The sequence below is a fragment of the Phascolarctos cinereus genome, unplaced genomic scaffold (genome assembly GCF_003287225.1).
Source record: "Phascolarctos cinereus isolate Bilbo 61053 unplaced genomic scaffold, phaCin_HiC Scaffold_4;HRSCAF=312, whole genome shotgun sequence".
In the NCBI taxonomy this organism is placed as follows: domain Eukaryota; kingdom Metazoa; phylum Chordata; class Mammalia; order Diprotodontia; family Phascolarctidae; genus Phascolarctos; species Phascolarctos cinereus.
The window spans coordinates 646,939,382-646,965,900 of record NW_027555847.1 but is presented as its reverse complement, the minus strand read 5'-3'; the positions used below and the strand labels follow the sequence as shown (position 1 = coordinate 646,965,900).

General features: G+C 41.4%; 1 protein-coding gene across 1 annotated transcript in view; it reads left to right on the top strand.

Annotated features, from left to right (window-relative positions):
• Positions 1–26,519, top strand: part of LOC110214246 (maestro heat-like repeat family member 5) — a 124,779-nt gene that overhangs the window by 67,102 nt on the left and 31,158 nt on the right. Inside the window, exons 15-21 of the mRNA XM_020995072.2 lie at positions 3,333–3,437; positions 6,812–6,947; positions 7,678–7,802; positions 17,530–17,684; positions 19,810–19,960; positions 21,049–21,233; positions 24,315–24,452. Of these exons, the coding sequence (XP_020850731.1) occupies positions 3,333–3,437; positions 6,812–6,947; positions 7,678–7,802; positions 17,530–17,684; positions 19,810–19,960; positions 21,049–21,233; positions 24,315–24,452 (995 nt within the window). The remainder of the gene's footprint in view (positions 1–3,332; positions 3,438–6,811; positions 6,948–7,677; positions 7,803–17,529; positions 17,685–19,809; positions 19,961–21,048; positions 21,234–24,314; positions 24,453–26,519) is intronic.

The window sequence follows — 26,519 nt, the reverse complement described above, 5'->3', positions numbered from 1 at the left end:
GTGTGACTGAAGATCAGGACACAAAGTTTATTCTAGGTTCCATTACCATTGTGATTTGGTAGGATGTAAAGTCAGAGAAAAATAGATGTTTTAGCTTTTTAAAAGTCAGAGCTGAAAGGAAAAATAGAATGCAGAACATATTTAGTAAAAGCCAAAATGAACTTAAAATATAGAACATAAAAAGATAGCTCTAATAGGAACCTTAAAACAGAATATGAGTACAAAAGGACTTTAGAACATGGAATGTCAGAACTAGAAAGATCCTGAAATACAGAACACTAATGTGCATGCTGGAAGGACCCTTACATTCCATCTAGTTCAATCACTTGTTTTCAGAGAAGGAACCTGAAGCCTAGTTAGGTAAAATGGCTGAGCATGACTACAGTCACATGGTAAAACCTGGACATTGACTCAGGTCCTAAGGTCAGGAAGAAGATCGGGTTTAAGTAGTAAAGGGATTTACTCTGTGTCATACTTGGTGAATTTGATGTGCCACTAGCAAATGCAGATATAAATTTCTAGCGCACAGTCAAATACGGGTGTGGAATTTAGGACTGAGGTCATGGTTGCAGACACGTATTTGGTAGTCATATACATAAAGGTGATCATTGAAGTTATCACCTTTAGTAGATAAGAGTTCCAAAGAACAATGGAGATAGAGAAGAGGGCTGAGATCTATAGTCTGTGGGAAGTCTATTTTTTTTAGGAGGAGGAAAAAAGAAGGAGGTGTCAGGGAGATGGAAAGAGAAGCTGGCATGGTACAGTTCCAGTACAAGATGAAAATATCCAGGAGTGGGAGCCAAATGCTACAGAAGAGACCAAAATGGTGGGGACTAAGAAAATTATGTGGGAGGTATAAGTATGAGGAAATTATCATTTCAAGGATACACTGGAAATTCTGAATTATCACCACCATCATCATCACTATCAATAAACACCCACCAATGATCATTGTATTTCTCATCATTACTATCACCCTCTAATCAACATCACCATTGTCACCTGAATCATCACTGTCACCATCAGCAGCATTATTGTCATTGCCATTGTATTCCCATCACCTCCAACAGAATCACTATCATTACCATTGTATTCCCATCATCACCATCAATATTTCCATTGCCATTACTGTATTCCCATCACCATCATTATAATCACCATCATTACTATTATATTCCAATCACCACCATCACTGTATTTCCATCACCATCATTAGCATCACCGTTGCCATTACTTTTACCATTGTAATCCCATCACCACCAGTATCACGATCACTATCGTATTCCCATCAACTTCATCAGCATCATTGTCACAATCATTACTATCACCATCCCCATGACTTCATTCGCCATTACTATCATTCTCATCATCCTCATCACCATCATCAAAATCACAATTTTATTCATCATAGTTACTATTATCACTTACACAAGACTATATTTATTAACCCATAATTAAATATAGTGTTGAGTTTGTTGCTATAATGAATGATAAGATAAAACTGGAAGGGAAGTTGGTATGGCCCAGAAGAACTAAGCCTGAAGGTCTCTGGCCTTATGGCCCATCTCTAACAATTTTACCAACACTGTCCTCCTAAGGGCTAGGCTCACACCACACAAGAGTCAAGGGTACACCTTCAGAATCCAACCTCGGGTTCAGCATCTTCAGTGCACCAACAATTCCCAGTGATAAAACATGTCAAATGATCTCTCCTCTTCTCCATTTACCTAGATACCACCCGTCTTTCAAAGTCTAGCACTAATCTCACTTCTGGCAGGAAGCTTTCCTTGACTCCTCTAATTGGGAGGGATCACTGCTTTCCCTAAATATGACAGAACTCTTACAATCTAAATCACCTGATCTTTCCCTTGATTACAATCTGTCTTGTGTTGATCTCTAGGGTCATAAAGCCTACTCCAATTCCTAGGACTAAGAACACAGATAAAACAGGATTGGGAATAAGAACATCTTTTATGTCTATATATACAGCAGTTTCTTCCACATTAGCCCCATGTAGGCTGCATTTTTTCCTCCAATTATTGTTTGTATAAAACCCAAGTGCAGCCCATAGTTTGTGCTGTTACAGCACATATCTATAACTTTTTTTTCTTTCACATAGATCCAAAAGCATGAGAGTATAATGGTAGGAAGAACTCTGGAGTTAGCCCTAAAAAAAAATCTGACTCCTAATCTCAGTTCTGCTTCTTACCACTTATGTGACCTTGGGCAAGTCACTCCCTCTCTCTAAACTTCAGATTTCTCATCAATAAAACTAGGGGGCTAGACTAGATGATCTCTAAGGTCCCTTCAAGTGGCTTTTATTTTAGGAGTTGACACCTATATTTGAACTGATATGTTACTTTTCTAACCATTTTCTCACTTGAGTGTTCTCAGAGGTAAGGCAAGGGGTTATCATCTCTACACTACAGATGAGGATACTGAGGCCCAGAGAAGTAAAGAGATTTTCCTCATATCTCTATGTTCTTTAAAAATTTACAAAAAAAAGTTTACGAAGTGCTCCCTATGAGATAGGTGCTATTACCCCTATTTCATAGAGGAGGAGACTGAGGCTCAAATAAGTTAAGTGACTTGCCCAGGGTCTCACAGTAAGTAAATATTAGAGATAGGAAGTGATCCCAGGCCTTCTGATGCCCAGTCAGTGCATTTCAATCATACAGCACCACATGATATTCCCTCAACATCAGAAATCCTTTTGTCAAGGTCCCTAACGAAGTGTCAGTTGCACCTACCCAAATATTAGTAAAAGCCAAAATGAACTTAAAATGTAGAACATAAAAAGATAGCTCTAACAGAAACCTTAAAACACAGAATATAAGTATATATATATATATATATATATGTGTGTATGTGTATATGTGTGTGTGTATAGTGTGTGTATATATATATATACATACACATACATATATATAGCACCTATCATTTGCCCCATTCTGTGCCCCAAGTAACATAAGGAATAGAAGAAAATAAGAAAATTCCCTCTCCTCTCACATAGTTCTACATTTTTCTACAGGAGACAAGAGACTCATAAAACAAGTAGAAATACAAAGCAGGCTATATGGTATAGTGTGACAGCAATCCAGAGAAAAGAAGACATCTCTATTACTTAGAGGAGCCAAGGAGAGCTTCCTAAAGAAGACAATGTTTGATCTGGGGTCTAATGGAGGATATAATTTGGATAAGTAGGGAGAAAGAGAAGGGAGATAGCTCCCACTGGGAGTGATGGGAGTAGGAGAGTAGATGCTAGTGTACCTTCACAGATGTTTCATTGGTCCCAATGGCTCTGTCCCATCTTCCCCTTTGTTCTCCCCTAGCACATGTACAGCTGGCTGGCCTCGGAGAAGGTTCATGAGCGTCAGCGGGCAGTTAGGAGCTGCATGGTTCTCCTCAAGTTTCTGGCCCAGAAAGCCTTCCTGGATGTGAGTACCACCATCACCTGACCCCTTCCCCAACCCTTCTTTACTGCATCCCTCCCTATTGCTCATGGTGATGTATAAGTGAGTTCTTCCACATTACAGATTGTAGGTGTAAAAGGAGCCCCAGAAAATAAGGCAATCCTAATTTCTATCTCCTGTCAGGACTACATTTGAAGGAGGGGGTAGGTCAGCCCGTAATTATACCTAAGGAGGGAGATTTAATACCTACACTGCACAAGCATTATAACTTTCATTAGCACTATTACATGATGCCATGCTGGGGGGAGAAATGGGGGGAACTACTATTGCAGAACTAGGCTTCCAATCTCAGGTCCTCTAACACCAAATTAATCGTTCTTTCCACTATGCCATACTCTCGACCCTTCTCTCTCTCTCTCTCTCTCTCTCTCTCTCTCTCTCTCTCTCTCTCTCTCTCTTCTCTCTCTCTCTCTCTCTCTTTCCCCTCTCTCTCTCTCTCCCTCTCCATATATCTATCTATGTATATATACATACATATATATATATATATATACATATATATATATATATTTACATACATAAATACATATATATAATGGAAAACTGTTATTGTATGTGGAGCAGGTTAGTTGAAAAGTTTGGATGATTCCAATTTTGTTGGTAATGTCCAAAGTTTGGGGCACGTCAGACTTAGGTCTCCTCTCCATCAGGCCAGATCGCTGTGTTGACCTTGGTCAAACTGATTTTGTACCACTTCTCTATAGCCAGTTTGATCTGATGTTTTTTGGCTTTAACATTTGCAAAGAACACCAGGGGGAAGGGGCATTCGAACTTCTTCACAAGAGACTCTGTGGTCAAGGGAAACTTAATGTTGGCATGGTAACCAAGCTTGTCTAGGGGGACTTTTCTGAGGGTATTTGGACTGTTTTTAAACCTAAAATGTCTTGGATTGCCAGAATGTGAAAGACATTTGGATTTTCATCTTTTGGGAGCAGAGCTATGAGCATCCTTCATCACTGCCTTCTTGGCCTTAGAGAACTTTTGACTTGGCTTCTGTCTTGGGAGGTACAACCACTTCCTTCTCTGACTTTGGATACCATCTTGGAGGAAAGAGTGCATAATACTACCTCTTGAAACACTGAAAATAAGTATCAGTGTTATAAGTATACTTTGGTTAAGCCCAAAGATAGATTTGAACATAGAGATGACTCCAATGGCTCTCTAATCTTATCATCTTATCAAAATTCTACAGATTTTGATCTATCTATGCCTGCCCAACTTGGATGATTCTTGAACAAGTCCTAATAAATTCACAAAAAATCTTGAAAGCCTCTCTTACTTTTCCATAACATCAGAAGGATATCAATGGAGCATTCAGGTTGTCCATGTGAGCTCTTGATCTTACCACATGGGCTTTTTAATACTGAACATTTTTAAATGACATCTTTTACTCTGTTCTCCTTAATCCCTTCTTTGTATTATTTCATAGACTACTTCCACTAGTCATGGTCTTCTCTGTTGTTCTCTTAGTGATAATCACATTTAATTGTTTGGAGATTGTTAAATTCCATGACTCATAACTATAAGATAATACCAGGAGAATACTGGTATTAAAGAGATAGGTCTTTGTTTCAAGGAGAAATTTGGAATCATTAAAAGAATATGGCAATTTCCCCATAGGTATTTCATCCCAGTCTCAGCTTCCTATTTAATTCTCCAGTTAACTGCCCAAGTACATTATACGCATACATGTATACATATATACACATATATAGATATATGTATGTTTGTATGTAAATGTATGTGGCATGTAAACATGTTTGTGTGTGTTTATGCATACATGTGGGTACATATAAACACATTTCTCAGAAGCTTTATAACTTGTCCATCTCATTTTATAACATATGTTGGACAATTATTCTTCATTCACTTGGTTTTTCTTATGGGAAGAATTAGGCCAAATTCTTGAGTAGTTATGAGCCTCATTCAGGAGGCTCTGTAATAGATCAAGAATTAATGTAACCAGCACAATATCAACCTTAAGCAGAAGCCCTCAGAAGAATATTACCATCTGTCTACAGGGCTTCCCTCTTCCTTTTGCACTTTACAGCAAAGCCAACACCTTAAATCTCCCTGTTTTATACCCCAATTGATATCTTCCCACTTGTTGGTATGTTACTTCACTCCCTGAAATTACTTTGTATTCACTACATACATTCACACATATATATATACACAAATAGACATATAGCTATATATTATGCATGTAGACATATAACTATTTATATGCTATAAAATGTAAGTTCTCATCCTGACCCCCACAGTAGAATGTAAACTCCTGTGGAAAAAGATTATCTATTTTTACCTTTCTATACCCCCAGCATCTACCATATATGTAGATGCTTAATAATTGCTCATTGAATTAAAGTGACTTGAATATTCATAATCAAAATCATTAAAGTCATTTCTGGGTTTGCTTCTCTCAACGATATTTGTCTGACTCTAATATCTATATGAAAGACACCTTGTTAGAGTAGAACTTTGGCGGGGGGAAAGCTGCATTTTGTTCTTTCTACATAAGCAAATATCTTCCTTTCTTTCCATTTTTGGTAATCATCAAACGTAGGAGAAACTTGTAATGACCTTTCAGTCAATTGTGTGACATTAAAAACAGAGGTCTCCGTAGGAACTCACCTTGCAAGGATTCTGGAATACTCCTCTCTCCACGCAGCCACCATCTCCCACTGGTGAGTTCTTCTGAGGACCTCCATTTTAAGGAGTGGTACAGGCCAGGCAACCTTCATTCCTTTCCTGGCTCTGCTTGCTTTCTAGACTTCTCTGCCATGCCTCAGCTGCCTTCTTAGCCAAGAACACCCCTCCACCCCTGTAGCCCCTTTCTCTCGTGGATGAATTCCTCCCACGACCTCCATTTTGAGGGAGGCTCAGGCCAGCCACCCTTCTTTCCTCTCCAAGGTCTGCTTCTGCCTCCATGCCCTTGCTCAGATAGTTCTTCCCTCCATTCCCTCATTCTGCGCTTTCCAAATCCCTTTCATGTGTTGTCTCCCCCCACTAGAACACAAGCTCCTGGGGACAGACACTGTCTTTTTGCTTGTACTTGGATTCCCAGCCTTTGGCACAATGCCTGCCACACAGGAAACACTTAGATTTGTCTTGGGGGGGGTGCTTAGGTGCATTTTAGGGGTGGAAAACTAGAACAAATAAATATCTCTAGGTGTTCCCTACCCAGAAAGTAGTAGGTCAATTGTGGAAAGAGCAATAATTTAGGAATCAGAAAGCCTGGATTCAAATTCTGAACCTCACCTATAAAATGAAAAGGATGAGTTAGATGAGCTCTTAGGTCCCCCGTTATGTTTCTCTTCTTTATTTTCCCTTGCCAGACAACAGAGGAATTTGGAAGAATTGGGCACATTGTGGGCATGCTGGGCATGTTATGTCAGGATCCAGACAAAGACATACAACAACTGGTGCTTGAAGCAATTAACTATCTCTACCAAATCCTCCTCCATCAGAAAGGTGATACCTGGCAGGACCCCTCATTTACTGACTCACCTTTCTATCTCTATGCCTCCTCCTACAGAATTACCATCAGTCCTAAACTCACCTCCGAACATTGAGCATGCCCTGACCAATGACCTTACTCCAACCATGGTAGTAATCTCTGTGACAACACACTATGTGACCATGATCTCATCCTAGAATACCTACCTACCCTAATCTCACCCACAGTCTAAATACATTTCTATCACTGACCCACCTCCAGTATCCCTGACCTCATCCTCCATACCAGCCATATCTCTCAGGCTTGATAAAACTAACTCCTGACCATGCCATCTCAGCCCTGACTTCATCCCCAACTTTGACCATACCATGGCCCTTACCAAATAACCAACCTTGAACTCACTATAAGCTGACCACAGTCCAGCTCTAACATTAATTCATTCATGATCATGTCCACTGACCTTGACCAAACACCCAAGCTTGACCACATCCCACCTTTGCATATATCCCCATCCTGACCTAACCTGATCCAAACCTGATTCCAACTCTGACCTCATACCTAGCCCTATATACACCCATCTCCCGCCATACCCTAATACCAACTGCATCCCCAGACTTGGCCCCTCATTGGCTATGCCCCAACCTTGACACTTAACTCTACTGCCAACTCTGAAGTAGAAATAGAGCCAACTAGAGTTGTTTTTTAAAGAAACAGCAGCCATTGATAATCATCTCTCTTCACCAGGCTTGAATGCACCTGACCTTTTCAGAAACATGGGGCAGAGTGAAGAAACCTGTCTGAGTCTGTCAGAGCAGGAACCAATACCCATGCCGGAGATTCCTCTCAACCCCAGCTCCCACATTATTAAGGTCAAAGCTCTCAAGGGACCAGCAGGGCAAAATAGGAGGGGTTGGCTTGGATCTTCTGGGATATTCATATCTCTTCTAGGTCAGCTAGAGGCCTTGCCTCCCAGCCTTTACTGAAGAGACAATGGTGAAGGGTAACACAGAAAGAATATTGGATTTAAAATCAGAAGTGGCCATTATTGTTGTTGTTCAGTCATTTCTGTCATGTCCAACTCTTTGTGACCCCATTTGGGGTTTTCTTGGCAAAGGTAATGGAGTGGTTTGCTATTTCCTTCTCCAGCTCATTTTACAGATGAGGAAACTGAGGCAATCAGGGTTAAGTGACCTGCCCAGGGTCACATAGTACGTAAGTGTCTGAAGTCAGATTTGAACTCAGGAAGATGAGTCTTCCTGACAGGATTTGGGTTCAAATGCCACTTCACTCTTATCACTTACTACCTATGTAACCTTAGGGAAATCACTTAACTTCCCTGGGCTTCAGTTTCCTCATCTGTAAAATGCCATCAATTCTTTGATGGGCACAGATACACTGTGCTTTATATTAAAAAAAAAGTCATTTTCTAAAGTTAACCTACAAGTCATGGTCTTTGGTGATGGGGTTACTAGCCTGGTAAAAGAGTGGAATTCTATAGACACAATATCGTGTGCCCAGATTTCAGCAAAGCATTTGACAGCTACATTATCCTTGAGAACAAAAATGGGTAAAGATGTAGGTTGGATGGTTGACAGCTAGGTACGCTTTGAAACTGTTTATGACCGAACCTAAAAAGTAGTCATTAATGGAGAGATGACAAGTTTGGCAGGAGGTTTCAGTGGAGAGCTTGAGATCTGTTTAACTCTTTCTCAATGATTTGGATTAAGGGATAAGGTACAAGAGCAGCTAGGTGGCCCAGTAGATAGAGCCAGGCCTGGAGTCAGGAAGATTCATCTTCCTGAGCTCAAGTACAGCCTCAGACACTTCGCTGGCTCTGTGACCTTGGACGAGTCACTTAATTTTGTTTGCCTCCGTTTCCTCATCTATAAAATGATCTGGAGAAGGAAATGGCAAACCACTCTGGTATCTTCACCAAGAAAACCCCAAATGGGGTCCCAAAGAGTCAGACATGACTGAAAGTGACTAAACAAAAAAAATCATAACAATAAGGTGTATGCTTATCCAGTTGGCAGACAGTACAAAATGAGGAAGGGGAGAATAGTTCAGGGGGTCCTCGTGTCATGGATTTAGAGCAGGAAGTGAGAAGATTTCAAACTATCATCAAGTCTAATGATCTCATTTTACAGTTTAAGAAACTGAAACCCAGAAAGGAACAACAAAGTGCCCCGGGTCACACAGGTCAAAAGTAATGGAGCGGGGACTTGAATCCAGGCCCTCTAACTCCCCACACCAGCATATTTCTTACAATAACACATTGGATGCCAGAGTCAGAATCCGAAAAGATTTCACCAACTTGAGCACTGAGCCAAATCCAATTAGGTACATTTTTTTTAGGCCAATTGGAATTAAGTGACTTGCCCAGGGTCACACAGCCAGTACGTGTCAAGCATTTGGTCTGAGGCCGGATTTGAACTCAGGTCCTCCTGACTTCAGGGCTGGTGCTCTATTCACTGTGCCATCTAGCTGCCCCTCAATTAAGTACATTTTTATTAAGGATCATTGTAAAGACCAACACTTGAGTTAAGAGAAAACAAACAGGTCCAGTGGTTTGATAGATCTAGGGTACAGATCAATCAGTGGGTAGAGAAAAAGCCTGGTTAGATAGGCCTCAGGTTCAGTTTAAGGTCTGTTGCCTGCTTAGAGTTGTTGTTAATAGTAGTATTATCATCATTATTATTTTATATCTTATAGTGGAAAAAGCACTGAATTTTTGGAATCAAGAGAACTGACTTCAAATCTCAACTCTGCTATCTACCTATGTGACCCTGGGCAAGTGGTTCTACCCCTCTGGGCCCCCAAACTTCCAAATATGTCCAAATGAAGTATGATACCTGAGGTCCCTAACAGTTCTAGATTCTATGACCCTATGAACAGTTCTAGGAACTAGGGAAAAGGGGAAAGGAACAAGCATTTATTAAGCACCTACTATGTGCAAGAAATGGTAAACCACTCCAGTACCTTTGACCCCAAATGGGGTTACAAACAGTCTGACAGTACTGAAAAATGACTCAACAAAAATGTGCCAGGCACATCTCACTTCATCCTCACAACAACCCTGAAAGGAATGCTATTATTATCCCCATTTTACAGTTGGGGAAACTGAAAAGAAAGAAATTAAATGACTCCCCAGGGTTACTCATCTAGGAACTGTCTGAAGCTAGTCTGAACTCAAATCTTCCTGACTCCAGGCCCAGCGCTCTATCCATAATGTAACCTAGCTTTGGAACACACAATTGCTGTGTCTAATCACTGAGGGTCCAGACATCAAATCTCTTGCCATCTGACCATCCAGACAAGCCCTTAATGTTAACCAGTCATAAGACATAGCTCAGGAAAACAATCCCTGCACTGAGTTAAGGGAACTGGTTCCTTACTCCAGCTCTGACACCAAATTGCTATGAGACCTTCGACTCTATTCACCAAAAGTTTCTGAGGAGCACCTACTAGGTTGTTCTGGATGGCCACTGGAGATGCAAACGCAAAGATTAAACAGTCCCTGGCCCTCTGAGAATTTACATTCTACTGGGGGAAATAAAATCTACCCAGATAAGTAAAGACGAAAATCTATTCAAAGTAAATTCACAGTAATTTGTTGGGGAGCAATAAGCAACAACTGGGAGCATCAGGAATGGCTTCTTGTAAGAGGTGGCCTTTGAGCTGAGCCTTGAAGGATGATGGGGATTCCATGGCATGCTGGTGAAGAAAGGGAGCAATCCAAGCACAGGGAACAGTCTGTACAAATGAACAAAAACAGGAAATGGAATACTATGTGCAGAAAGCAACAAGCAAGCCAATTTGGCTGGAAGACACATTTTGTGAAAGGGAATAACGTGAGATCAGCCTGAAAACAGAAGTTGGAGCCAGATTATAAAGTCCTTTCATTTCCACGTAGAGGAGCTTGTATTTTCTCTCAGAAGCAATAGGGAGCCCCTGAAACCTATTAAATAGAGGAGTACCATGGTCAGATGTGCACTTTAGAAATATCAATTTGGCAGTTGCATGAAGAATGGATTTGAAAGGAGAGGCTATACTTCAGTTATCAGACACAAGGAGATCAATTAAGATTCCCTTCAAAGAATTCATTTTAATAGTCCAGCTAAGAAATGATGAGAAGGACTAAACCATGGTGGCGGCTGTATACACAGAAAGAAGGGGACACATAGAAGAGATGCTATGAAAGTAGACTCAATAAGACTTTGACGACTGGTTGAATATGGAAGGAGAGTGGAGGGTTGTGGATGGCTCCAAGGTTTCCTATCTAGATGACTGGAAGGATGATGGCACCATTGAAAGAAATAGGAGAAAGTTAAGGAGAAAGTTGAGTTTGAGGGCAAAGATAATGAAGTTTAAGATTTCAATGAGACCTACCCAGTGGAGATGTCAGGCAGGCATTTGGTGATGGCGGACCTGAGCTCAGGAGTGAAAAAAGGGCTGAATGTGTTGATTTGGGTGTTACCTGCATAGAAATGATACTTGAACCCATGGGTACTGATAAGATCACCTAAAGAAGGTGTGTAGAAAGTACTAGAAAATAATGTCAATTCAGCAAAAAGACTGAGAAAGCTGTGTCAGAAAGGTAGGAAAATCAAAAAAGGGCAGGGTCATGAAAACCCAGAGAAGGAAGAATATCTTGGGGTAGTTGTTGGTATCAAATACTACACAAAGACCAAGAAGGATCAGGACTGAAAAGAGGTCATTAAGAAGTCATTGGTGAACTTTGAGAGAGCATTTCCAATTGAGCAGTGGGGTCAGAAGCTGGATATACAAGAGATTGAGAAGCAAGTAGGAGGTGAAGAATTGGAAATATCAAATACAGATGTAGACAAAGGCAGCTACATGGCACTGTGAATATATACTAGTTTGAGTCAAGTCTCAGATAGTGACCCTGGGCAAATCACTTAACCTCTCTAAACCTCAGGTTCCTCATCTGTAAAATGGGGACAATAATAATATCTACCTCCCAGAGCTGTTGGGAGGATACTAAGTTAATAATTATAAATCACTTTGCAAACCTTATAGCACAATATAAATGTATTATCCCTTTTATTATTAAATAGTGTCTTCTAGGATTTTTTACCTTAGGTTAGTCATTCAATTCTCTAGGCCTCAGATAAGAATAATCTTATCTATTCCACTTTCCTTGTGAATCAAATGAGACAGTGCTATAGAACTACAAGGCTATGAAAACTCTTCTAGATTTTAAAATGCCCTGCAAATATAAAACATGATCATTTTCTAATCAATCCAGAAAACCATCCTGGAAAAGGTGAGATTTCAGGGGCCATTTACAGATGCTAGGTAAATAAGGGAGTTAGTGAAAAGAGGCAGAGTTAAACCCAAAGGGAAAGAGGTTAGACTTTAGAGGGCCTGGGCATCAGCACCCAAAGGGCCGGGGGGTTACTGACGCCAGCGTGACTTGTTTCTTTTTGTCTGATGTAGGAGTTTTCGAGGCATTTCTCTTTGCCTCAGATGAAAGATCTCATCCAGACAGTGATGGATGGTCTAAGGGGTAACCTGGATTTCCGAATGGAAACTGCAGGAGATATGCTCATTGTCATCCTAGAAGATTTTGGGCCTTGGGTAGAGAAGGTATGAATGTTTAAAGGAGCAGGGACTGAATGAGATGAGCAGGACTGAGACACAGAGCCTAGAGTTTCCTCCTCCAAGAAAGGGAGCACAGTCTATGTCCTAAATAATAAAGTACTCAAATGAACGTGGTGGGTTGGATTGGAGGAGGTGGTACCATAAAGAGCCCTGGATTTGGATTTAGAGTCGAGGACCTGGGTTCAATTCCAAGCTCTGCTACTTATTACTTGTGTGACCTTGGGTGAATCACTTTCCACCTCTGTGCTTCCTCTGCAAAATGAGGAAGTTGTGTCTCTAAGGTCCCATCTGATTATAAATGCTATCATCCTTTGGATGGATCTCCAGGAGTGGACAGGAATACACCAAAATAAGTCCCAGGACACAAGACTGGTTTTTCCAAGAGGCTCAAGTCAATTGCTGCTGCCCCAGTAGAAAGTATAATTTACCAACCAATTAAGCATTGACTTTGGACCTGGTATCAATCAATTAGTAAAAATTTTATGAGTTCCTACTATGTGCTAGATATTGGAGACTCCAAAGACCAGAATTAAATAATCTCTTCCCTCAAGGAGCTTACATGCGCTCAGTCTCACACTCAGCTACAGTGAAAGGGAGACAAGAGGCAGAAAAGTACGTCCTGTCTGGCAGAGTTTGGGGGTTCCAGTCCAACAAGGGAAAAAACACACTCAAATATCAAAAAACTACGAGAGAACAGACAGTTAACTAGCATTTATTACATGCCACTCTATTCCAAGCACAGGCCTAATGTTGAAACAATGTAAAACAACAGAGGCTCAAGAGTTAGACTATGAGCTATAGGGTCTCTCTAGGAACAGAGAAATCAGTATGGACTGGAGTAATCAGAGAAAATGTGGGAAAACTAGAACCCCTGGCAGGAAGGACATGAGCCCAGATCATAATAATAGCTAGCATTTATACAGTACTTTCAGATTTGCAAAGCTCTTTATGTATGTCCACTCATTTAATCTTACAACAACCCTGCCCAGTAGGTGCTATGGTTATCCTTTATTTTACAGATGAGGAAACCGAGGCATAGAGCGGTTAAGTGATTTGGCTAGGATCATACAGCTTGTAAGTGTCTGAAGCTAATTTGAATTCAGGTCTTCCTAACTCTAGGTCCTGAGGGCTATTCACTATGCTGCCTACCTGCCTGGATTCAATCCTTCTCCCCCTCCCCCTTCCACCAGCTGTGCCCAGGTTTTCTTCATTTTCTTTAAATTAAAATTACTTTATGATAAAATACTTATCCTCTGAAATTCAGTGTAATACTCTATGTTTATTACTTCAGTTGAGCATAATTACTTCTCTGATTACAGATTCGAGCAAACCAGACCCCTGGCAGGAAGGACACCAGCCAGATGATAATAATAATAGCTAGCATTTATAAAACACTTTAAGGTTTGCAAATACCTGTGTTCTGAAATTCAATTTAAAACTCTCTTTATTAGCTCTGTGGAGCCTACGGAGCACTAGATTTGAATCCAGAGGGAGCTCAGCTTCACTCCAAGCTTACTTCTAATTACTGTTACAACCCTGAATAAGTCATTTTCATTCTCTGGTCCTCAGTTTCCAATTTCCTTTCTAACTCTTAATCTATGAGTCAGTATCCCTTTAGGTCCTCTAAAAAAATCCCTTATAAATTCAGTTCAACTTAAGTGAAAAGACATTTACCAAGATCCTACTAAGTTGAGGTCACTACATGCAAGAGGAAGCAAGATACAGACACAGATATAAGGCAACAGGAGGGGAATCATGTAGAGGAAATCTCCAAGCTAGAAGGGACTTTCAAAATCCCCTATTTAGTTGGGAACATCCCCGACATGCGGCATTCAGCCTCTGCTGAGGACCCCACGGCCCTTCTAGGACTAGGCCCCTTCCCTTTTGGACCATGATAATCGTTAGGAAGTACTTCCTGTGCCAGTTCTCTCTGGGGCCAAGTAGAATGAGTGGAATCCCTCTTCCACATGACAGTCCTTCAAATGCCTGAAAACAATGAGCAGGCCTCTTCTGTAAGTCTTCTCCATGCTAAACACCCCCATTTCCTTTTACCTGAGCTCACAACGCCAGATTTCAAGGCCCTTCAATTCGATTCAATTCATCAAATACCTATTAAGTCAAAGGACAGCAGGGTTTAGTGGACACAGAGCTGGTCTGGAAGTCAGGAAGATCTGGATTTGAGTCTCACTGAGTAAATCTCTCAGTGCTCTGGCCAGCTGACTTAAGTTTTTGGTAGAGGGAGTTTCCTCACTCAGGAATTTCCATTATCAATAAGATCACAGGCCCAGTCCCCATCTGATCTATTAAGGGGAATAAGCAATTATTAAGTGCCTACTGGGTGCTAAGAAGCATTGAATTTTTAAAAAATTATATCCCTACTCTCAAGGAGCTTATACTGGTTCCTGCCAGTGTTCTTGCAGATCTCTCATGAGATGGCACAATTGCCAGCCTGCTTGCCCACCTCCCATTACATTCTATCTTGTCCCCAACTTATCAATGTGATGTGGTGCGTAAATCTGGGCATAATAGTCCAGATGTGTGGGCAATATTCCAGATGTGTTCCAATCCAGGGACAAAGGACAGAGAAACACTATGTCTCTTAATACAGCCCTTCTCTCCTTGCTTTCTACCCCACTGTGGCTCCTTGGCAGAATGACAATCCCCAAGGCCAAAGGCCCCTGGAAATCTGAGGAACTCTTAAGTGAAACGTGATGTACCTGCACATAGACATTCCCACTCCCCCAATCTCCATAGCAATGCCCCTGAGGGGAAGGGTTACCTTTATATCAAACCTAAATTCACATCCTTGTAACTTCTGTCTTTGCTCCTAATTCTGTCCTCTGAGCCCAAGAAGTACATGTCCACCCTCTTCCACCTGACAAAATCTCTTAGGTTCCCTTCCTACTCTAAATCTATGACCCTATGGTCCCATGAAATATTTAAAGTCAGCTCCCATGTCTCCCCTAACTCTTCTCCTCTTTTGCTAACCATTCTCAGTTCTTTTCATCAGTCCCTCGTAGCACAAACTTGAGTACCAATCACTGCCTTGTTTCCTGCTCCATGTTTTCTCAATCAATAGATGAGAAGAGTACAAAGATAATGATTAGGGGTAAGGGTGGGGAGAGAGACCTATCTCGAATTTTTTATATTAAAAAGGGGACCCTCATATAGTTGAAAAAGTTGGAGATCCAATGTTCTAGCCCCTAGAGATGGTGGTCCTATAATGCCTTCAAGTGGACTCTTTCCCTTTCCTGGAATATTTTTCCTTCTCACCTCCATGTTTTTGGAATCTTTAACTTCTTTCAATGCTCCTCGGAGTACCACCTCCCATAAGAGGCCTTTCCTGATTCACACCTCCATCTCGTGTTTTTAGAACGTGGAAATGACTTCACATTTACTTTGTAGGTATTTTCTATTAGCCAACAGCTATGTATGAATAGTTCCCCACCCTTCATTCCTAATGCCACATAGAACGGAAGTTCTCTGAGGGCAGAGACTGCTTACATTTTAGTTTCCATCTCCAGAGCCTAGCTAGCACAGAATCTGACAAACACTAGGCTCTGGATAAACCAGGATGCTGAAGGGCCTTCAGTTCATGGCATGTAAGGATTGTCTAAAGGAACTAGGGGTGATTATTTTGGAAAGAGAATACTTAGGGAGGATGTGTTAGTTGCCTTTAAACATCTGAAGGACTGCTATGGGAAAGAGGGGTTTGATTTGTTCTGTTTGACCCCAAAGAGCACAACCAGGAGTGATGGTGGAGGTTACAGAGAGGCAAATTGAGGGTCAAAGTCAGGAAACATTTCCTAGTAATTATTAGAGCTGCCCAAAAGTGGAAGGAGCTGCCCCAGGGGTGGCTGGGTTCTTCCTCTTAGGAGGTTTTCAAGCAACGCTAGATGAGCACTCAACTGGTACATTACAGTCCAAATTTCTTTAATATTTGGATTGGACCAGATGGCAGTTAAGATCCCTTCAAACTCGTAAATTCTGTAATTTTGCGAAATACTTGCTGAATTGAATTTCCTACTTTTGCTAATGGGGCTACCACAGAGGCAGCTAGGTAATATATTCAAATAATTGTTAGCTGTGTGACCCTATACAAGTCACTTGATCTGTGCCTCCCTTAGTTTGCTCATCTGTAAAATGAAGGTAAGAGTATTACCTACCTTCACCATTGTACATAACAGATTTGCAGTTTCATGTGCAATCATCTTTTTTTATTATACTACATTATAAAAATGCTTGTTTTGTTTCCTAAGTTAAAAATAAAATAATTTTTAAAAAAAAAGAATAATACCTACCTCCCAGAGTTGTTGTAAACATCAAATGAGATAATAGTTATAAAGCACTGAGCATAGTGTCTGACACACAGTAAGCACTTATTAATAAATGCAGCTAGGTGGTGTAGTGGATAGAACACTGGGCCTGGAGTCAGGAAGAACTGACTCCAGTTCTCTAAAACCAGCCACAGACACTTACTAGCTATGTGACCCTGGGCAAGTCACTTAACCCTGCTTGCCTCATTTTCCTCCTCTGTAAAAATGAGCTGGAGGGGGCAGGTAGGCGGCACAGTGGACAGAGCCCTGGCCTTGGAGTCAGAAGGACCTGAGTTCAAATCCAGCATCAGACACTGGATATTTCCTAGCTGTGTGACCCTGGGCAAGTCACTTAACCCTGACTGCCTCACCAAAAAGAAAAAAAAATGAGCTGGAGAAGGAAATAGCAAACTATTCCAATGTCTTTGCCAAGAAAATCCCAAATGGGGTCACAAAGAGTCAGACACAACTGGAAACAACTCCCCTTCCCCAACCATTCATTTGGTTCATTCCAATTGCCACTAGCCACCAATGTTTAAAACTTCCTTTTTGACTCTTCAACTCCCTCCACCCAACCAGTCACCAAGTCTTTTCAATTCTGTCTCTGCCATGTCTCTCCTACTCATTTCCTCTGCTTTTCTTTTCCTTCTCCCAGGTTTCAGATATCAGCCAGATCCTCTATTGCCACTTTACCTCCACTGACTCAGTGAATGTCAAGAAAAAAATCCTGAAGGCCATCACCTTGCTGTCTAGATACCACACCCAGGAACTAGTGAACTCCTTCCTGAAGTATTCTCTCCCACTGGACCGGTACAAGGGGCATGTCAGGGATCCCAGCCTGGCCAGACCTCAGCAGGGCTGTGGAGCTAGCTAAGTTTGCATGGTAGCAGTATTCAGAAATCTGTAGCAAGAGCCTGTCAAGATGCCTGGCTATCTAACAGAATGCTTGTATGACCTGGCAAGGCACTTCCCTTCTCATCCCTCAGTTTCCCCTTCTGCAAAATGGGGGCAATAATCCTTGTGCTAGCCCCATCCCGTTTGTTGTTGTTGTAAGCAAAGTGCTTTGTACACCTTAAAAACTCTAGGAAGAGGAGGTTTTAATATAATGAATGGAAAAGCAGTTGTAAGGTATCATTCTCTTTAGTGTTCCCAGACCCCACCTTCCTAGTTCTGTGATGTTCCCTCCCACCCCACTTTCCAGAGTCCTCTGCTAGAGGCTAAGGGGGATTCACAGAGAAATATAACACACAGTTCCTACTCTCAAAGAGCTTTCAGACTAGTGAGGAAAGCAAGACTCACTCACTTAAAACAGGATAGTCTAAGGCAATGTAACATGGGATTTTTTCAGTTGTACCATAATAACATTAATTATTATTTTAAGTGTCATAATATTGATATTAATAATCCCTCCCATTTTTTAGAGCACAGGTTTTCAGGAGCTCTGTGAAGTAGGGAGTGTAGGTATAACTACCCCCATTTGAAAGACAGGGAAAACTGATACTATAGGTCCAGGGGTCATCGGTCTAGATATGGAAGGTATCTTAAAGTTCATCTAGGCCATCACCCTTATTTACAGATGAGGAAACTGAGTCCCAAAGAGGATAAGTGACTTACCCAAAATCACACCACCAATGTTAGACTCAGGATCAAAAGCCAGGTAGCATGTACAGATCAGACCATGGCAGGACAAGAGTGAAAGGAAGGGGAAGATAAAGGACTCAGGGGTCAGGGAAAGTTGCCTGGAGGATGTAGCATTGATTTCAGTCGGGCATTATGGGGTAGGGTCTGTCTAGGCCTAAATGACCTAAATTGAATTGTACATGTTCAAGAGATGGTAAGGACACCAGGTCTAGCTGGCACCATGGGTTGGTATTGGAAAGTAGCAGCCACTAAAGCCAGAAGGGTAGATTGTGACCAGTTCTGGAGAACCTGGAATGCCAAGCTAAAGAGTTCAGACATTATCCTATAAGATAGAGTTCTCCAGTCCTTTAATGGGGAAGTGTAATAAATAAAACACATTTATGACTATAAATGTGAGAAGCTGCCATTTATATCTCGGAGTCATGCTGTCATTGGGCAGTGGAGGATGGTGGGCAGAGGGGATAACTGAGGGGATAGCCCCCAGAGTCCCATGTTGAGCTTTTTCATTTGAACAACAGACCTCAATCCATTGCTGGGGAGGCCCCTGCCCTAGGCACTGGGAAATCTTTAAAAGTTATAGTATCTCTTAGGAAAGGAGGGTCAATTAGTCCTAAGGTCATAGACCTATTATAGACCCAGAATTTAACAGAGCAGGGTTACAAGGCTAAGGTCAAATACCTTGAAGGCAACATAGTGCAGTGAAAAGAGTATGCTGGATTTAAAATCAAAGGATCTGAGTTCAAAATACCATTTTTTAAGATGTGTGACCTTGGATAAGTCACATGACCTCTCTGAGCCTCAGTTCTATTATCTATAAAATGAGGGGGCTGGATCTGCGTGGTCACTTACGGTTTTCTGTCTTTGATCTATGAGCCATGAAACAGACCACAGCCAGGGCCACACTGGCCAAGTTCAGGAAATGTTCTGGTCTCATCCCAGAGCTCTGGGGCTCCTTATCTCTCAAATGAAGGAAGTGGATTAAATGCCTTCCATGTCCCTTCTGGCTTGAAATACTGTGATCCATTGATTTAGTGGAGCAGAGTATAGAGGATTAGACTTGGAATAAGAAAGATCTGAGTTCAAAGCTTTGCATTGGATATAGGAAAAAGTTCCACACTTCAAAAGCTTTCCCTTGACCTGGAGGGAAGGGTACAGAGTTCAGAATAAATTTAAAGTTAGAACAAGTCCCTGCCTGAGGCCCCAGTGAGGGACCTGGGGTTAGGAATATGTGTTAAGGACCAAGCTAACTCAAATAATTTACTGCCACCTTCCCAATTCTTGCAATTTTTGGCAGTGAAACCATCAACATTTGGCGGGCCATGGGGTTAGAGAAGCTGACTGCCCCCAAGGTGCTCCATGTGCTGCTCACCAAGCTACAGGAGCGGCCACGTTCAGCGGAAGTCACCAAGACCAAGGAGACTGAACTCTACCTGGATTCACTAGCTGTAAGTTGTAAACAAGGGATCTTCACGACGCCCTTAACTTCTCTCTCTCTCTCTCACAGACACCAATCAGTCAATTAATAAACATTCATTAAGCACCTCCTATGTGACGGGCACTGTGCTAAGCACTGGAGAGGCAAAAGACAGTCCCTGCCCTCAAAGACTTTACAATCTAATGGGGGAGATACATGCAAACAAATATATACAAAGCAAGGAGCCACTTGGAATTTCTCTCCCTCATATCATCTTCACAAAGAAAGACAAGGCTTGTAACCACCTTGCTTGGCAATCCAGGATTAACTGGCTTTGGGGGAGAAGGTATGGTATACATACAAAATGTCAGAACCAAAGGGCCTGCATTCAACTCCCACTTCTGACACTACCTATATGGCCTTGGCAATTTTCTTGGGCCTCAGTTTTCTCACTTATAAAATGAGGGAATTGAACTAGATGGCCTCCTGAATCAGGGAGATCGCCAGATTAGGAGTTAGTGATGACCCAGCACCCTGTGTTTCCAACATAGTCATTCCAAACTTTATGGTTGGAAAACAGCCTGATGCATTGGAAAGCACTGCCCTCAGAGTCAGAGGTTCTATTAGCTCTGGGTGAATCATTGGGCAGATGTCTTAACTTCTCTAAGCCTCAGTTTCTCCATCTGTAAAAGGGGAATAATAATACACGTGCTATCTACCTTAGAAAAATTTTCTGAGAGAAGAGCTTCAGAAACTTTACAAGCACCATAGGAACACTCATTATTGTCCCATCAGAGTTCTCTAGCAAGAGGTCTTAACCCTTTTTGTGTCATGGACTCCATATCTAAGGAAGCCTATGAACTCCTCCTCAGAATAATGCTTTGAAATGCATCAAATCCAAAGGAAATCAATTATAATTGAAATAGAGTTATCAAAATATTAGAAAAATAAGTTGATGGGCTCCAGCTTAATCCTGTGCCCAGTGGCCCAGTGTGGGGTCTTAGCTCAAAGACTAGGACTAGGGAGGGACAAACTGGAAGAGCTGAAGGAAAGATCTGCCCTCTCTTCTTGGGAAATCTTCACCCTAAGATCCATTCTCCCTCATCTTCTTCTTGGCAGGCTATGAATACACTCTATGAAATTCAGTATTGCCGTGAATACAAAGAGGCTGTGCAGAACTGGTACCCACAGCTCCTCCTGGGCCTCCTCACTCAGCTGCACTACATCTTTGAGCTAGGCTTGCTTGAATCACCAAAGAAGAATGAGACGTCACAGGGGGCAGAACCAACGACCAGCCCTCAGAGGTAAGGGCCACAGCTTGTGGTTTGGTGGAAACCATGACCTCTAGGAGTCATGTCCTGGCTCTCCCACCGACTCTCAAGGTAACCTTGGGAAAGTCCCTTCCTCCAAGACTTAATTTCCTCTTTTATAAAACCATCAATGGGTTATATGACCTCTATTCTGACACTATTTTCCAAGTTCTAAAGCCCCTCCCAGGTCTATGATTTTATGTTCTAAATTTCCTCAGAGCTCTGGTATTCTATGATCTATAGATTGATTGACTTCTTTCACCAGAATATGCTATGTTCTAAGGTGCCTTCCAGATCTCAGATGTCATTGATCCTCTAGAATTGGATTTTAGGCTGGTGGGGAGTAAAGAGAAAACATGAGCGTGAGAGATGAGCAGGGAGAGAAGCTGAAGATAGATGGGAGTTTATTTTTATTAATAAAAATTTTATAAATAAATAAATTTCATTAATAAAAATTTATAAATAATACTTACATTTGTGTGAATTTGGGCCAATCACTTCTTCATGTGGGCCTCAGTTTCTTCAACAGCTAAATGAGAGAGTTAAACTAGATGATCTCTACAGTACTGTCTACCTGTAGATCCTGTGTTTTCTTGTTAGCTCCCCTCTTTCCCAGGCCCAAAAGCTCTGCTGGTTAGCCTGAAGAGTAAACTAATCAGTGGGAATTTATTCAAGGCATATACACACATACACACACACACATACACACACATACACACAAACACACACACACACACATATACATACATCTTCCTTCCCTCCTCCCCTCTCTCTGTCTCTGTCTCTCTGTCTCTCTATCTCTGTCTCTTTCTCTCTGTCTCTCTCTATATATATATGGCAGAGCAAGCATAGATCACAACCAAGAGGTGATGAATAAATCCAGACTTTTCACAGTCTTTGGCAGATCGAAAAATATAACTTTTGGACAATGGGAGGAATTTGTTTGACTTGACTATACATATTTGTCACAACAGTTTGTTTTTTCCAGTGGAGGGGTCCAAGGTGGAAGCAGAGAAAATCATTGATTTTTTTGTTCATTGAAATTAAAAACAAAACAAACCAGGTGAGGGCATATCATAGAGGGGATTTTTGTTTAAGTAGCATTTGAACCAGATGGTCCCTAGGGTCCTTCTGACTCTGAAATGTTGTGATACAATGAGAACTGTACAAAAATATAAGGGGCTCTTTGCCCATAAGGGTATAGTGAGTTCTTCTTTCATGGAGATCTTATAGAGGATGTTTATTACCACTCATTGGGGATTTAACAAAGGATTCTTATCCAGGGAGGGGTTAGACTAGAATGACCTCTGAGATCCTTATCCCTTCCAATGCTGAGATATGGTGACCCCACATTGCTAGGTCAATTGAGGTGCTCCTCCATCTGGAGGTAGGGGGGTATGGCATAATCTTTATAGTTAGTTACAAATATAGTAAAATCATACAAGTAAAGATCTGTAACAAAGTTAAGTGGTCACCATCCCTACTCTGAAGAAATATCCCAGTGAAGTAATCTTATACTATATTGGGAAAGATTAGGATTAGACATAAGGGAGAACTTTTAGTTCAGCACTGAAGTGGAGGTAGGTAGAAGAAATGTCCCTCTCCTTAGTGTGAAATGGCATCACTTTCATCAGTCTAATATTGGTTGGAGGTGGGAAGGTCCTGTATAAAAAGATGGTCTGTATACCTCAACTCCCCACCCCACCCCCCACCCAAGCACTAAGAGCCCAGAATTGACAGAAAACCCTACGGAGGCAGCAAATACACAGTAGATTTATTGAATACTGGATTAGGAGTCAAAAGACCTGGTTTCAAATTCAGACTTTTTGTGACCTTTGGCAAGTTACGTTACCTTTCTTGGCTGTAGTTACCTGACCTGTAAAAATGAGGAGGCTGCATGAGATGGCTCTAAGGTCAACTCCAGATTTAAATCTATGATCCTGCGACACATTGTGTAATATATCTTGGCCAAGTCTCTTCCACTCTCTGCATCAATTCTTGCAATGGTAAAATGAACGGTTTGTACCAAGTGATCTTTCATGGGGCTTAAAGTGGAAATCCCTGGACTCAGATCTCAGCTCTAACTCTTGCTATATGTAAGGCTTCTGTATTACTACTTGAGGGGACCACCATCCTCTGAGTCTCCTAGGCTCCAGGTAATCCAGGTGGCATCCTTGACTTCTCACTCTCTCACTTACCCATAGCTAATCTTTTGCCAAGGCCGTGTCTATTTTATGACCTCTTCTCTCATCTGACACCACCACCACCCTGGTACTAGCCCTCATCATCTCAAGCCTGGAATATTGCAACAGCCTGCTGGTTGGTCTTCCTGCCACTCCAGCCCACCCTCCACTCAGCTGTCAGAGTGATCTACCTAAAGCACACATGTGACCATGTCACTCCCCGCCCCCTACTCAATAAACCCCAATGGCTCCCTATCACCTCCAGAGTCAAATATTAAATCCTCTGTTTGATGTTCAAAACTCTTCATAACCTTCCCCCATTCACCTTTCCAGTCACCTTATTCAACCTCACAAACTCTTCTATCCAGCAACACTGACCTCCATCCTGCTCTTTGAACAAGACAGTCCAATTCCAGACTCAAAGCATTTTCACTGACTGTCCTACATGCCTAGAATTCTTGCCTTCCTCACCGCCACCTCCTGGTCTTCCTTCAGGTCCCAGCTAAAATCCCACCTTCTACAAGAAGCCTTTCCCAATTCCCCTTAATGTTAGTGCTTCCCTTCTGTTGATTATCTCCCATTTGCAGTGTATACATCTTGCTTGTACTTGGTTGTTTAAGACAATCCCTAGACCATCTTTTGCCTTTCACTGTATCCCTTGCACTTAGCACAATGCCTGCATGTAGCAGTAGACACTTAATTGATGTTTGTTGACTGACCAACTAGGAACCTAAGTAAGAAATTTAATGTGTCTGGGCCTCCATTTAAGATGAGAAGAGGACCAAATAATCTCCAAAGTCCCTGCCTGCTCTAACCCTTGGTGACTCTAAGATCCATTCCAGCTCCAAAATCCTAGGATTGCTTAACTGACTCTGGTTCCTCTTGGCCATAGAACCTCTCTGGATTCTGTGAAGAGTCTTCTGTACACCAGTGGCCACTGGAAGGACTTTGCACAGTTAGAGCTACAAGGAGCCTGGGATCTCTTCTCCAGCTTTGATACCTACAATCAGGGGGTGACCCTCATTGCCAGGTACTAGACTGGGAAATGCTGTGAAAGTGGGGCAGGGGAGAGGAGAGGGGAACAGTACTATTCAGTTCAACAACGTAGAATGAAAGATCTGAGCCATATCATCTCAGCAGCCCATTCCAGCTTCTGACATCCGATGGTCTACGTTCCACAGCTCTGACATTCCAGGTTCAATGTTCCAAGGTCCTCTCCAACTCTGGCATTCTACGTTCTATCTTCCAAGGTCCCACCCAGTTCTGACATTCTATATTCTATCTCTTGAAGTGTCACTTATTTCTAACATTCTATGTTCTATACATTCTATGTTTTGGTCAGGTACAGGTTGGACTAAAATGGCCTTTTTAAAAAAGATAATATTTTATTTTCCCCAATTACATGTTAAAACAATTTTTTAACTCTTTTTTTTAAGTTTTGAGTTTCAATTTCTATCCTTCTCTCCCTTCCTTCCCTCCTCTCCCCACTCCCTGAGATGGTAAGCAATCTGATATTGCTTAAACATGTGCAATCATATGAAATATTTCCATATTATTCATTTAGTACAAGAAGATTCAAACAAAAAAGAAAAAGAAAGTGAAAAATAGTATGTTTCAGTGTATATTCAGACAACATCGGTTCTTTCTTTGGAGGCAGATAGCATGTTTCATCATGAGTTTTTTGGGATTGTCTTGGATCATTGTATTGCTGAGAATAGCTAAGTCATTCACAGTTCTTTATCATACAATGTTGCTGTTACTGTGTATGATGCTCTCTTAGTTCTGCTCACTTCACATTGTGTCAGTTCATGTAAGTCTTTCCAGGTGTTTCTTAAAATCATCCTGCTTATTTGGAACTATGCCCAAAAGGCTATAAAAACGTGCATACCCTTTAACCCAGCAATAGCACTTCTAGGGCTGTAACCCAAAGAGACCACACAAATGGGAAAAGGATCCACGTGTACAAAAATATTCATAGCAGCTCTTTTTGTGGTGGCAAAGAATTGGAAATTGAGAGGATGTCTATCAACTGGGGAATGGCTGAACAAGTTGTGGTATATGAATGTAATTGAATACTATTACACTATATGAAATGATGAACAGGCTGACTTCAGAAAAACCTGGAAAGACTTGTTTGGTCTGATGCTGAGTGAAGTGAGCAGAACCAAGAGAACGTTGTACACAGTAACAGCCACACTGTGTAATGACTAATATTGATAAATTTAACCCTTCCCAGCAATACAAGGATCTAAGACATCTCCAAAGGCCTCATCGATGGAAAATGCTATCCACATCCAAAGAAAGAACTATGGAGTTTGAATGCAGATCGAAGCATACCATTTGCTATTTTTTTTCTTCTGGTGTGTTTTGTTTCCTCTTTCTGGTGGTTCCTCCTATTGGTTCTAATTCTTTCTTACAACATCACTAATGTGAAAATGTGTTTAATAGGAATGTATATGTATAGCCTATATCAGATTGTGTGCTGTCTTGGGGAAGGAGGTGGGGAGGGAGAGGGAGAAAAATTTAAAACTCAAAAGCTTATGGAAGTGATTGTTTATAGGTCAAAATAAATTAATAAAAAAAGAAATCATCCTGCTTGTCATTTATTATACCACAGTAATACTCCCTCACAAACATATACCACAGCTTGTTCAGCCATTCCCCAATTAATGGACATTCCCTCGATTTCCAGTTCTTAGCCACCACAAAAAAAAAAAGTTGCTATAAATATTTTTAACGGCCTTTTTTTAAAAGTTCCTTCTAATTTGGAGATTCTGTGGTGTCATTTTGCCCAAGGGTCAGTCAGATAACAAGAAAGAGCCTGAATTCAAACCCAGATCCTTTGTCTCAAGAGCTAGTGGTCATTCCACTAGACCAAGTCATCTGGATTAGACGGCTAGATAGAGGCAGGCATTATAAAAGTTAAAGAGGAACCTCAGAGAAGGATCAATTACCATTCATGTTTTGATCTATTATAGAAATCCTTCCATCCTTCAGGGCCTCACTCCTCTAAGACCTATATCCATCAAGAAGATTTCTTTGACTGTTCTAACTGATGCCAATCTCTCTTCTTGGTTCCTGATATGACTTGACACCT